Below are 14705 nucleotides of genomic sequence, written 5' to 3'. Positions count from 1 at the left end.
TGTACAGTATGGAGGGACTGCTGGTCCCTGTGGTTCCCCAGAGCGGGGTCTCGTCCCTGTATGTACAGTATGGATGGATTGCTGGTCCCTGTGGTTCCCCCAGAGCGGGGTCTCGGCCTTGTATGTACAGTATGGAGGGATTGCTGGTGCCTGTGGTTCCCCAGAGCGGGGTCTCGGCCCTGTATGTACAGTATGGATGGATTGCTGGTGCCTGTGGTTCCCCAAAGCGGGGTCTCGGCCCTGTATGTACAGTATGGAGGGATTGCTGGTCCCTGTGGTTCCCCAGAGCGGGGTCTCGGTCCTGTATGTACAGTATGGAGGGTTTGCTGGTCCCTGTGGTTCCCCAGAGCGGGGTCTCGGCCCTGTATGTACAGTATGGAGGGATTGCTGGTCCCTGTGGTTCCCCCAGAGCGGGGTCTCGGCCCTGTATGTACAGTATGGAGGGATTGCTGGTGCCTGTGGTTCCCCCAGAGCAGGGTCTCGGCCCTGTATGTACAGTATGGAGGGATTGCTGGTGCCTGTGGTTCCCCAGAGCGGGGTCTCGGCCCTGTATGTACAGTATGGAGGGATTGCTGGTGCCTGTGGTTCCCCAGAGCGGGATCTCGGCCCTGTATGTACAGTATGGAGGGATTGCTGGTGCCTGTGGTTCCCCAGAGCGGGGTCTCGGCCCTGTATGTACTGTATGGAGGGATTGCTGGTCCCAGTGGTTACCCAGAGCGGGGTCTCGGCCCTGTATGTACAGTATGGAGGGATTGCTGGTCCCTGTGGTTCCCCAGAGCGGGGTCTCGGCCTTGTATGTACAGTATGGAGGGATTGCTGGTCCCTGTGGTTCCCCAGAGCGGGGTCTCGGCCCCGTATGTACAGTATGGAGGGATTGCTGGTGCCTGTGGTTCCCCAGAGCGGGGTCTAGGCCCTGTATGTACAGTATGGAGGGATTGCTGGTGCCTGTGGTTCCCAAGAGCGGGGTCTCGGCCCTGTATGTACAGTATGGAGGGATTGCTGGTGCCTGTGGTTCCCCAGAGCGGGGTCTCGGCCCTGTATGTACTGTATGGAGGGATTGCTGGTGCCTGTGGTTCCCCAGAGCGGGGTCTCGGCCCTGTATGTACTGTATTGAGGGATTGCTGGTCCCTGTGGTTCCCCAGAGCGGGGTCTCGGCCCTGTATGTACAGTATGGAGGGATTGCTGGTCCCTGTGGTTCCCCAGAGCGGGATCTCGGCCCTGTATGTACAGTATGGAGGGATTGCTGGTCCCTGTGGTTCCCCAGAGCGGGGTCTCGGCCCTGTATGTACAGTATGGAGGGATTGCTGGTCTCTGTGGTTCCCCAGAGCGGGGTCTCGGCCCTGTATGTACAGTATGGAGGGATTGCTGGTCCCTGTGGTTCCCCAGAGCGGGGTCTCGGTCCTGTATGTACAGTATGGAGGCATTGCTGGTGCCTGTGGTTCCCCAGAGCGGGGTCTCGGCCCTGTATGTACAGTATGGGGGGATTGCTGGTGCCTGTGGTTCCCCAGAGCGGGGTCTCGGCCCTGTATGTACAGTATGGAGGGATTGCTGGTGCCTGTGGTTCCCTAGAGCGGGGTCTCGGCCCTGTATGTACAGTATGGGGGGATTGCTGGTGCCTGTGGTTCCCCAGAGCGGGGTCTCTGCCCTGTATGTACTGTATGGAGGGATTGCTGGTCCCTGTGGTTCCCCAGAGCGGGGTCTCGGCCCTGTATGTACTGTATGGAGGGATTGCTGGTCCCTGTGGTTCCCCAGAGCGGGGTCTCGGCCCTGTATGTACTGTATGGAGGGATTGCTGGTCCCTGTGGTTCCCCAGAGCGGGGTCTCGGCCCTGTATGTACAGTATGGAGGGATTGCTGGTCCCTGTGGTTCCCCCGGAGCCGGTCCCCGGGCTGGCAGGGAGCAGCAGGCTCAGGCCTCAGCCCGGCAGCGGTCGCACTCCCCCTCCCCGGGCACAGTGACGTGAGGCGGCGGGAGGAGGAGGCCGCGCCAGGCCGGGGGGAGGAGGAGGAGGCCGCGCCCGCCGCTCCCCGCGCTGATTGGCCGAGGCCCCCGCAGCCCCCTGCTCCGGATCCCGCGGACACGGCACGGAGAGGGACGCCCGGGACCCCGGCCAGGTACAGGGGGGCAGGCGGGGAGGACGGAGCGGGGATAGGCCCGGGGGAAGGAGGAGAGGCCTCTGCAGGCCGCGGCGGCCGGGTGACCGGAGATGGCGACCCCCGAGGCCGGTGTGTACAGGAGCTGTCACCGTCATGTCCCTGTCATTACCCGGCCCGGTAACCGGGGATCAGTCACATCTGACCTATTCTACACCCATCACTACTGATCACTACTGATCAATCATATCATCTCTACCCATCACTACCCATCACTACTGATCAATCCTATCATCACTACCCATCACTACTGATCAATCATCTCATCACTACCCATCACTACCCATCACTACTGATCAATCCTATCATCACTACCCATCACTACTGATCAATCATCTCATCACTACCCATCACTACCCATCACTACTGATCAATCATATCATCACTACCCATCACTACTGATCAATCCTATCATCACTACCCATCACTACTGATCAATCCTATCATCACTACCCATCACTACTGATCAATCATATCATCACTACCCATCACTACTGATCAATCATCTCATCACTACCCATCACTACTGATCAATCATCTCATCACTACCCATCACTACTGATCAATCATCTCATCACTACCCATCACTACTGATCAATCATCTCATCACTACCCATCACTACTGATCAATCATCTCATCACTACCCATCACTACTGATCAATCATCTCATCACTACCCATCACTACTGATCAATCATATCATCACTACCCATCACTACTGATCAATCATCTCATCACTACCCATCACTACTGATCAATCATCTCATCACTACCCATCACTACTGATCAATCATATCATCACTACCCATCACTACTGATCAATCATATCATCACTACCCATCACTACTGATCAATCATTATCCTGATCATCCCTACTGATCAATCATATCATCACTACCCATCACTACTGATCAATCATTATCCCACCTGATACCTACTGATCAATCATTATCCAGCCCAATCACTACTGATCAATCATTATCCAGCCCAATCACTACTGATCAATCATATCATCACTACCCATCACTACTGATCAATCATTATCCTGATCATCCCTACTGATCAATCCTATAATCACTACCCATCACTACTGATCAATCATTATCCCACCTGATACCTACTGATCAATCATTATCCAGCCCAATTACTACTGATCAATCATATCATCACTACCCATCACTACTGATCAATCATATCATCACTACCCAATCACTACTGATCAATCATATCATCACTACCCAATCACTACTGATCAATCATTATCCTGGTCATCCCTACTACTCAATTATATCCTGGTCATCCCTACTGATCAATCATTATCCAGCCCAATCACTACTGATCAATCATTATCCAGCCCAATCACTACTGATCAATCATATCCTGGTCATCCCTACTGATCAATCATGTCCTGGTCACCGGTACTGATCAATCATGTCCTGGTCATCCCTACTGATCAATCATATCCTGGTCATCCCTACTGATCAATCATGTCCTGGTCACCGCTACTGATCAATCATGTCCTGGTCACCGCTACTGATCAATCATGTCCTGGTCATCCCTACTGATCAATCACATCCTGGTCATCCCTAATGATCAATCATATTCTGGTCATCCCTACTGATCAATCATATCCTGGTCATCGCTACTGATCAATCATGTCCTGGTCATCCCTACTGATCAATCACATCCTGGTCATCCCTACTGATCAATCATATCCTAGTCATCCCTACTGATCAATCATATCCTGGTCATCCCTACTGATCAATCATGTCCTGGTCATCCCTACTGATCAATTATATCCTGGTCATCCCTACTGATCAATCATGTCCTGGTCACTGCTACTGATCAATCATGTCCTGGTCATCCCTACTGATTAATCATGTCCTGGTCACCGCTACTGATCAATCATATCCTGGTCATCCCTACTGATCAATCATGTCCTGGTCATCCCTACTGATTAATTATATCCTGGTCATCCCTACTGATCAATCATGTCCTGGTCACCGCTACTGATCAATCATGTCCTGGTCATCCCTACTGATCAATCATGTCCTGGTCACCGCTACTGATCAATCATATCCTGGTCATCCCTACTGATCAATCATATCCTGGTCATCCCTACTGATCAATCACATCCTGGTCATCCCTACTGATCAATCATGTCCTGGTCATCCCTACTGATCAATCATGTCTTGGTCACAGCTACTGATCAAGTATGTCCTGGTCATCCCTACTGATCAATCATATCCTGGTCATCCCTACTGATCAATCACATCCTGGTCATCCCTAATGATCAATCATATTCTGGTCATCCCTACTGATCAATCATATCCTGGTCATCGCTACTGATCAATCATGTCCTGGTCATCCCTACTGATCAATCACATCCTGGTCATCCCTACTGATCAATCATATCCTAGTCATCCCTACTGATCAATCATATCCTGGTCATCCCTACTGATCAATCATGTCCTGGTCATCCCTACTGATCAATTATATCCTGGTCATCCCTACTGATCAATCATGTCCTGGTCACCGCTACTGATCAATCATGTCCTGGTCATCCCTACTGATCAATCATGTCCTGGTCACCGCTACTGATCAATCATATCCTGGTCATCCCTACTGATCAGTCATGTCCTGGTCATCCCTACTGATCAATTATATCCTGGTCATCCCTACTGATCAATCATGTCCTGGTCATCCCTACTGATCAATCATGTCCTGGTCACCGCTACTGATCAATCATATCCTGGTCATCCCTACTGATCAATCACATCCTAGTCATCCCTACTGATCAATCATGTCCTGGTCATCCCTACTGATCAATCATGTCTTGGTCACAGCTACTGATCAATTATGTCCTGGTCATCCCTACTGATCAATCATATCCTGGTCATCACTACTGTCAATCATATCCTGGTCATCCCTACTGATCAATCATATCCTGATCATCCCTACTGATCAATCATATCCTGGTCATCTCTACTGATCAATCATATCCTGGTCACCGCTACTGATCAATCTTGTCCTGGTCATCACTACTGATCAATTATATCCTGGTCATCCCTACTGATCAATCATGTCCTGGTCATCCCTACTGATCAATCATATCCTGGTCATACCTACTAATCAATCATATCCTGGTCATCCCTACTGATCAATCATGTCCTGGTCATCCCTACTGATCAATCATAGCCTGGTTACCGCTACTGATCAATCATGTCCTGGTTTTCCATACTGATCAATCATATCCTGGTCATCCCTACTGATCAATCATATCCTGGTCATCGCTACTGATCAATCATATCCTGGTCATCCCTATTGATCAGTCATGTCCTGGTCATACCTACTGATCAATCATTATCCTGGTCATCCCTACTGATCAATCATGTCCTGGTCATCCCTACTGATCAATCATGTCCTGGTCATCCCTACTGATCAATCATACCCTGGTCATCCCTACTGATCAATCATATCCTGGTCATCCATACTGATCAATCATATCCTGGTCATCCATACTGATCAATCATATCCTGGTCATCCCTACTGATCAATCATATCCTGGTCATCCCTACTGATCAATCATATTCTGGTCATCGCTACTGATCAATCATATCCTGGTCATCCTTATTGATCAGTCATGTACTGGTCATCCCTACTGATCAATCTTGTCCTGGTCATCACTACTGATCAATCATATCCTGGTCATCCCTACTGATCAATCATGTCCTGGTCATCCCTACTGATCAATCATATCCTGGTCATACCTACTGATCAATCATATCCTGGTCATCCCTACTGATCAATCATGTCCTGGTCATCCCTACTGATCAATCATATCCTGGTTACCGCTACTGATCAATCATGTCCTGGTCATCCATACTGATCAATCATATCCTGGTCATCCCTACTGATCAATCATTATCCTGGTCATCCCTACTGATCAATCATATCCTGGTCACCGCTACTGATCAATCACGTTTGATCAATCACGTTCTGGTCATCCCTACTGATCAATCATATCCTGGTCATCCCTACTGATCAATCACATCCTGGTCATCACTACTGATCAATCATATCCTGGTCACCGCTACTGATCAATCATGTCCTGGTCATCCCTATTGATCAATCATATCCTGGCCATCCTTACTGATCAGTCATATCCTGGTCATCCCTACTGATCAATCATATCCTGGTCATCCCTACTGATCAATCATATCCTGGTCACCGCTACTGATCAATCTTGTCCTGGTCATCACTACTGATCAATCATATCCTGGTCATCCCTACTGATCAATCATGTCCTGGTCATCCCTACTGATCAATCATATCCTGGTCATCCCTACTGATCAATCATATCCTGGTCATCCCTACTGATCAATCATATCCTGGTCATCGCTACTGATCAATCATATCCTGGTCATCCCTATTGATTAGTCATGTCCTGGTCATCCCTACTGATCAATCAATATCCTGGTCATCCCTACTGATCAATCTTGTCCTGGTCATCACTACTGATCAATCATATCCTGGTCATCGCTACTGATCAATCATGTCCTGGTCATCCCTACTGATCAATCATATCCTGGTCATCCCTACTGATCAATCATATCCTGGTCATCCCTACTAATCAATCATACGCTGGTCATCCCTACTGATCAATCATATCCTGGTCATCCCTACTGATCAATCATATCCAGTGATTAGTGATCAGTCATATCTGACCGAATAACTAATCAGCAATCATATCCACCCACTACTGATCAATTATAACTGACCCATCATTATCAATCATATCTGACCCAATTACTCATGATTAATCATAAATCCAACCTTATCACCAATAATCATATATATACCAATTATATCCATATATCGAACCTTATCACCAATAATCATATATATACCAATTATATCCATATATCCAACCTAATCACCAATAATCATATATATATACCAATTATATCCATATATCCAACCTAATCACCAATAATCATATATATACCAATTATATCCATATATCCAACCTAATCACCAATAATCATATATATACCACTTATATGGGATGTAGTTATGTGACCAGTGGTGAGGAGAGCGCCGGTCACAACCCCTCCACCTACATCCCGCCCCCTCACTATCTAGACGGTCGGCATGCCTGACCAACAGGGACTAAGACCCTGCAAGGGGCTTGTTGCACTGGCCCCCCTGGTCGGCATTCTGCGGCCGGGATCTATGATACACGTATATGGTATTCGTTACCGGTGGCTGGTGACCATCTGCAGCTCTTCATGGACTTTGTGTACCCCCACAACGATGGAATATTCCAGCAGGATAATGCACCGTGTCATGGGTCCCAAGTTGTCCAGAATCGGAATGGGGAGCATTCTGGAGAATTCTAACGAATACTGTGGCGTTTGCCCGACATGAACGCGATTCGCACCCAAGATCCTGCACCAGCCTAATTACCAAAACCTAATCAACCTAATCGCTCATATCCAACCTGCCCACTAATAGTCATTTACAGTGTATAATCATCCTTATCCCTTATAACTATATTCAGCTTACCCACGAGCGATCAGCCGTATCCAACAGTCATTCTCCCGGGATACATACTATATCCCGGTGGATGCTGAGAGTCATATAACTGACACCAGCATCCCGACGCAGTGAGTCCCGGTCGGGTAAGTATGTATATCCTCCCCCCTACCCTAACCCTCCCTTCACGCAGCCTTGCTGTCCCGCAGAGTATTAGCGTGCAAGGTTCTGATGGAACTTTGCGGCTAATTGAATATGCCCCAATATCCATTCAGTGATAATGGCTCATGGTACACGAGGAAACAGTGGACAGTGTTGGCCCTGTCCTGTCTCTTGTTCTTGTTCTTTAGTTCTTTTATATCGTTCATTTGTACTTTAGCTTCCAGGGTTGTTATACCACACATTGGGGGGTATTCAATTGTTTGAAAAGTCATTTGGGTGTCTGTTTCAAACAATTGAATTCCCCATTGTTTATTAGTGTAATATTCTCCCGGATTGTAAGGTAGACAGACACCACATACAAATGGTGTGCTCTGCTCAGAAGAGCTAACAATCTAAAATCTGTGTTTTCTCATGTTCTCCAGGGTTCTTCTACACCATTCATCATGTGTCTGTAGAGGCTGCACCAGATATGATATATATATGATAGTATATGATATGATATTATATACATATGATATATATGATATGATATATATATATGATAGTATATTCTGTTCCTATGTAATCCCCTGGGAGCTGGCTGACGTGTCGTTTTCTTCTCCATAGGTTTTGTGAATGACTCAGACTAATGATGGATCCTGTAGGCGCAGGGCTGGACCTGCAGACGCAAGAGTCCACCATGGCCCACACCATGGTCATGCAAGACTTTGGTAATGCACCTTGCTTTCATGTTGTTGCCTGTCTCCTGTATGAACGTTCCAGGACTAGACAGTGGCGGACAGGGGCATCGAAACACGGAATGTGACGGCAGATAAGAACCACTTGGACCAACTAGTCTTCCCATGTACACTTACATACTAGGTTTATGTTGGTCAGGAGCTAATTAACCTACCAGGGTACTTTTGGATCTGCAAGCGTAGCACAGAAATTGTGCCGCACAAAGCGGAGCAGTTGTTACTCCCAGCTCTGACGTCTCTCAGCAAAGTGATACGTAGAACATAGGGGCTAATTCAGTAAGGATTGCAAATTCTGCTAGCATGCTGACCGCCCCCTCCCCCCTTAAACAAGCAGAAATTGCGAACCCATCGCAATTTCTGCTTGTTAGCAGAAATAGAGGATGCCTCCTGCCGGCGCGTCATGCAGCCACAGCGATCACACCCCCGTTTGTGCCGCGCCGCACCCCCCCACCCCCCCCCCCGCCGTTTGGCCGCCCCGCCAGCGATCCGTCTCTGCCCTGGAAATGGAGCGTTGCCGCCCCCCCCGCTCCGCGAACGCCTCTGCCTGATTGATAAGCAGAGGCGATCGCATTTTCTGTGCATGCGCCCGCGGGCGTTCGCAATAATTGCAGATGGATCCAACCTGAATAGGCCCCATAATTCACATCTCTGGGTGCAGAAGGGGAGTATATACAAGGGGAACAGGGCTATAATGTACTTTATATAATTAAACGTAAATGATAGCATCAGTCTCGTTATTGATTAGCCGCACCTCGTATAATCTACACAAGCCGCAACAGCATCAAAGTCAGAAGCATCCAATTAATGAACACATATTAGATCAGGTGTTAGGTGACTGAATTTCTCCGTCTGATAGGGGAATATTCGGCAGATGTGTTCAGCCCGCCACATATACTTATTGTTGCAGCGTTAGAACGTTATTCCACCTATGAATGGCGATTGCTAATGTCGCTCATCCCTCGCAGAACACACGTGAGTCTTGTCTGTTACTTTATATCGCCTGTCATTGTTTCCACAGCGGCCGGCATAACTGCCACAGCCCACGTCGATGGCGACCACATCGTTGTGTCGGTTCCAGAAGCCGTCTTAGTTTCCGACGTCATCACAGATGAGGACATAACGCTGGAACACGATGAGCTGTCAGACGAAGTCATCCAAGGCCCAGATATTATCACAGAGGCCGACGTGGTCGCAGAAAGCGTCATTGTTCCTGAGGCCGTGTTGGAAACGGACGTTGCGATGGAAGAGGAGTTAGACGGAAGCCATCACGTCCTAGAGTCCGACATTATTACGGAAACCATTAGTGTTCCCGACCAAGTCTTCGTGGCTGATCTGGTCACTGGGGTGGACGGTCGGCTGGCGCAGGTGGTGCACGATGGCGCGTCTGGACCTCACTCTCCCAGCTTGGTCTCACAAGAAGTATTAGTGGCCAGCTGTGATTCGGATGCGATTATTCATTCTCCTGGCATCCAGGCCACCGGGTCCTCTGTTACCATTAAAAGTGAGGATGATGACGATGGGAAAGGCTCTTCTGAAGATTACCTGATGATTTCATGTAAGTCATGTCCGTTATATCAGGGTGTGTTCATAGAAGAGCTTAATGAATGTACGAGCTATTATGTAACAATGTGATGATATTCAGAGTTCAATAAGAAGTAAAATAAGAGCTCATAAAGTTAAAACTATCTCCTTATGGGCAATCCACAGCGGAGTGCGGATCAGTAACTAAAGGATACTGCAGCATTATATTATATTATTATACCATAGGTGTATATGACAGTGCCGGTATCTGTGGTTGGAACATGTGAGGGTGTAAGTGGCCGGCGGATGTTCGGGAGTCATTTTTCTGTATTTAATCTTTTATAACAACTCCAGATCCACACAGGCTCGTGCCTCGCTGCGGCGCTCCTTTTGTGGCGCAGGAGATGGCGCCCGCTTTGTGTCACACCTGGCTGTGTATTCCCCATAAGTAGATTGTTTATGGTATTTTTCATGTCTTTGTGCTATGGGGGCTTTTGCAGAACTTCTATATTATTAAATTTATGTGTGTGTTAAAATAAATATAGTGGTATTTAATCATATCATGGTATGGGGTGGATTGTTCGTATGTTGAGTTATTGTCACCTCTTTGGGGCGCAGAACTGTCACATTTCCTTCTTTCCCTTAATTATCTGTTATTTATTTATTAACAGTTTCTTATATAACGCAGCAAATTCCGTTGCGCTTTACAATTGGACACAATGATAAAACAAAACTGGGTCATAACAAACAGTCATAGAGGTAGGAAGGCCCTGCTCGCAAACTTACAATCTATATGGAATTGGTGTCTGTACTAAGAATGTGGTGACCCACATGGATGTTTAGGGTCAGAGAATTCTCCCACCAGTAGCTGTATCCTTCCTCCATTATTATTCCCTCCAGTAGCTGCATCCTTCCTCCATTATTATTCCTTCCAGTAGCTGCATCCTTCCTCCATTATTATTCCCTCCAGTAGCTGTATCTTTCCTCCATTATTATTCCCTCCAGTAGCTGTGTCCTTCCTCCATTATTATTCCCTCCAGTAGCTGTATCCTTCCTCCATTATTATTCCCTCCAGTAGCTGTATCCTTCCTCCATTATTATTCCCTCCAGTAGCTGTATCCTTCCTCCATTATTATTCCCTCCAGTAGCTGTATCCTTCCTCCATTATTATTCCCTCCAGTAGCTGTATCCTTCCTCCATTATTATTCCCTCCAGTAGCTGTATCCTTCCTCCATTATTATTCCTTCCAGTAGCTGCATCCTTCCTCCATTATTATTCCCTCCAGTAGCTGCATCCTTCCTCCATTATTATTCCCTCCAGTAGCTGTATCCTTCCTCCATTATTATTCCCTCCAGTAGCTGTATCCTTCCTCCATTATTATTCCCTCCAGTAGCTGTATCCTTCCTCCATTATTATTCCCTCCAGTAGCTGTATCCTTCCTCCATTATTATTCCCTCCAGTAGCTGTATCCTTCCTCCATTATTATTCCCTCCAGTAGCTGTATCCTTCCTCCATTATTATTATTACCTCCAGTAGCTGTACCCTTCCTCCATTATTATTCCCTCCAGTAGCTGTATCCTTCCTCCATTATTATTCCCTCCAGTAGCTGTATTCTTCCTCTATTATTATTCCCTCCAGTAGCTGTATCCTTCCTCCATTATTATTCCCTCCAGTAGCTGTATCCTTCCTCCATTATTATTCCCTCCAGTAGCTGTATCCTTCCTCCATTATTATTCCCTCCAGTAGCTGTATCCTTCCTCCATTATTATTCCCTCCAGTAGCTGTATCCTTCCTCCATTATTATTCCCTCCAGTAGCTGTATCCTTCCTCCATTATTATTCCCTCCAGTAGCTGTATCCTTCCTCCATTATTATTCCCTCCAGTAGCTGTATCCTTCCTCCATTATTATTCCCTCCAGTAGCTGTATCCTTCCTCCATTATTATTCCCTCCAGTAGCTGCATCCTACCTCCATTATTATTCCCTCCAGTAGCTGTATCCTTCCTCCATTATTATTCCCTCCAGTAGCTGTATCCTTCCTCCATTTTTATTCCCTCCAGTAGCTGTATCCTTCCTCCATTATTATTCCCTCCAGTAGCTGTATCCTTCCTCCATTATTATTCCCTCCAGTAGCTGTATCCTTCCTCCTTTATTATTCCCTCCAGTAGCTGTATCCTTCCTCCATTATTATTATTACCTCCAGTAGCTGTACCCTTCCTCCTTTATTATTCCCTCCAGTAGCTGTATCCTTCCTCCATTATTATTCCCTCCAGTAGCTGTATCCTTCCTCCATTATTATTCCCTCCAGTAGCTGCATCCTTCCTCCATTATTATTCCCTCCAGTAGCTGTATCCTTCCTCCATTATTATTCCCTCCAGTAGCTGTATCCTTCCTCCATTTTTATTCCCTCCAGTAGCTGTATCCTTCCTCCATTATTATTCCCTCCAGTAGCTGTATCCTTCCTCCATTATTATTCCCTCCAGTAGCTGTATCCTTCCTCCTTTATTATTACCTCCAGTAGCTGTATCCTTCCTCCATTATTATTATTACCTCCAGTAGCTGTATCCTTCCTCCATTATTATTCCCTCCAGTAGCTGTATCCTTCCTCCATTATTATTCCCTCCAGTAGCTGCATCCTTCCTCCATTATTATTCTCTCCAGTAGCTGCATCCTTCCTCCGTTATTATTCCCACCAGTAGCTGTATCCTTCCTCCATTATTATTCCCTCCAGTAGCTGTATCCTTCCTCCATTATTATTCCCTCCAGTAGCTGTATCCTTCCTCCATTATTATTCCCTCCAGTAGCTGCATCCTTCCTCCATTATTATTCCCTCCAGTAGCTGTATCCTTCCTCCATTATTATTCCCTCCAGTAGCTGTATCCTTCCTCCATTATTATTCCCTCCAGTAGCTGTATCCTTACTCCATTATTATTCCCTCCAGTAGCTGTATCCTTCCTCCATTATTATTCCCTCCAGTAGCTGTATTCTTCCTCCATTATTATTCCCTCCAGTAGCTGTATCCTTACTCCATTATTATTCCCTCCAGTAGCTGTATCCTTCCTCCATTATTATTCCCTCCAGTAGCTGTATCCTTCCTCCATTATTATTCCCTCCAGTAGCTGCATCCTTCCTCCATTATTATTCCCTCCAGTAGCTGTATCCTTCCTCCATTATTATTCCCTCCAGTAGCTGTATCCCTCCTCCATTATTATTCCCTCCAGTAGCTGTATCCCTCCTCCATTATTATTCCCTCCAGTAGCTGTATCCTTCCTCCATTATTATTCCCTCCAGTAGCTGTATCCTTCCTCCATTTTTATTCCCTCCAGTAGCTGTATCCTTCCTCCATTATTATTACCTCTAGTAGCTGTATCCTTCCTCCATTATTATTCCCTCCAGTAGCTGCATCCTTCCTCCATTATTATTCCCTCCAGTAGCTGTATCCTTCCTCCATTATTATTCCCTCCAGTAGCTGTATCCTTCCTCCATTATTATTCCCTCCAGTAGCTGTATCCTTCCTCCATTATTATTCCCTCCAGTAGCTGTATCCTTCCTCCATTATTATTATTACCTCCAGTAGCTGTACCCTTCCTCCATTATTATTCCCTCCAGTAGCTGTATCCTTCCTCCATTATTATTCCCTCCAGTAGCTGTATTCTTCCTCTATTATTATTCCCTCCAGTACCTGTATCCTTCCTCCATTATTATTCCCTCCAGTAGCTGCATCCTTCCTCCATTATTATTCCCTCCAGTAGCTGTATCCTTCCTCCATTATTATTCCCTCCAGTAGCTGCATCCTTCCTCCATTATTATTCCCTCCAGTAGCTGTATCCTTCCTCCATTATTATTCCCACCAGTAGATGTATCCTTCCTCCATTATTATTCCCTCCAGTAGCTGTATCCTTCCTCCATTATTATTCCCTCCAGTAGCTGTATCCTTCCTCCGTTATTATTCCCTCCAGTAGCTGCATCCTTCCTCCGTTATTATTCCCTCCAGTAGCTGTATCCTTCCTCCATTATTATTCCCTCCAGCAGCTGTATCCTTCCTCCATTATTATTCCCTCCAGTAGCTGTATCCTTCCTCCATTATTATTGCCTCCAGCAGCTGTATCCTTCCTCCATTATTATTACCTCCAGTAGCTGTATCCTTCCTCCGTTATTATTCCCTCCAGTAGCTGTATCCTTCCTGCATTATTATTCCCTCCAGTAGCTGTATCCTTCCTCCATTATTATTCCCTCCAGTAGCTGTATCCTTCCTCCATTATTATTCCCTCCAGTAGCTGCATCCTTCCTCCATTATTATTCCCTCCAGTAGCTGTATCCTTCCTCCATTATTATTCCCTCCAGTAGCTGTATCCTTCCTCCATTATTATTCCCTCCAGTAGCTGTATCCTTCCTCCATTATTATTCCCTCCAGTAGCTGTATCCTTCCTCCATTATTATTCCCTCCAGTAGCTGCATCCTTCCTCCATTATTATTCCCTCCAGTAGCTGTATCCTTCCTCCATTATTATTCCCTCCAGTAGCTGTATCCTTCCTCCATTATTATTCCCTCCAGTAGCTGTATCCTTCCTCCATTATTATTCTCTCCAGTAGCTGT

General features: G+C 46.6%; 1 protein-coding gene across 4 annotated transcripts in view; it reads left to right on the top strand.

The window, feature by feature from the left end:
* The first annotated feature begins 1855 nt into the window (after nt 1-1855).
* The window catches only part of ZNF711 (zinc finger protein 711), a 126469-nt gene continuing 113619 nt past the window's right edge, over nt 1856-14705 (top strand). For 2 of the 4 annotated variants that reach the window (XM_063938394.1, XM_063938395.1), the window contains exons 1-3: nt 1856-2114; nt 8460-8563; nt 9609-10145. In XM_063938394.1, coding sequence (XP_063794464.1) covers nt 8482-8563; nt 9609-10145 — 619 coding nt within the window. In that variant the 5' untranslated portion in view covers nt 1856-2114; nt 8460-8481. The other 2 variants (XM_063938391.1, XM_063938392.1) reach the window with 2 other exon arrangements.

Source organism: Pseudophryne corroboree, chromosome 8 (genome assembly GCF_028390025.1).
Source record: "Pseudophryne corroboree isolate aPseCor3 chromosome 8, aPseCor3.hap2, whole genome shotgun sequence".
In the NCBI taxonomy this organism is placed as follows: domain Eukaryota; kingdom Metazoa; phylum Chordata; class Amphibia; order Anura; family Myobatrachidae; genus Pseudophryne; species Pseudophryne corroboree.
Note: the sequence above shows the minus strand (reverse complement) of the source record. Positions and strands in the feature narration are given on the sequence as shown.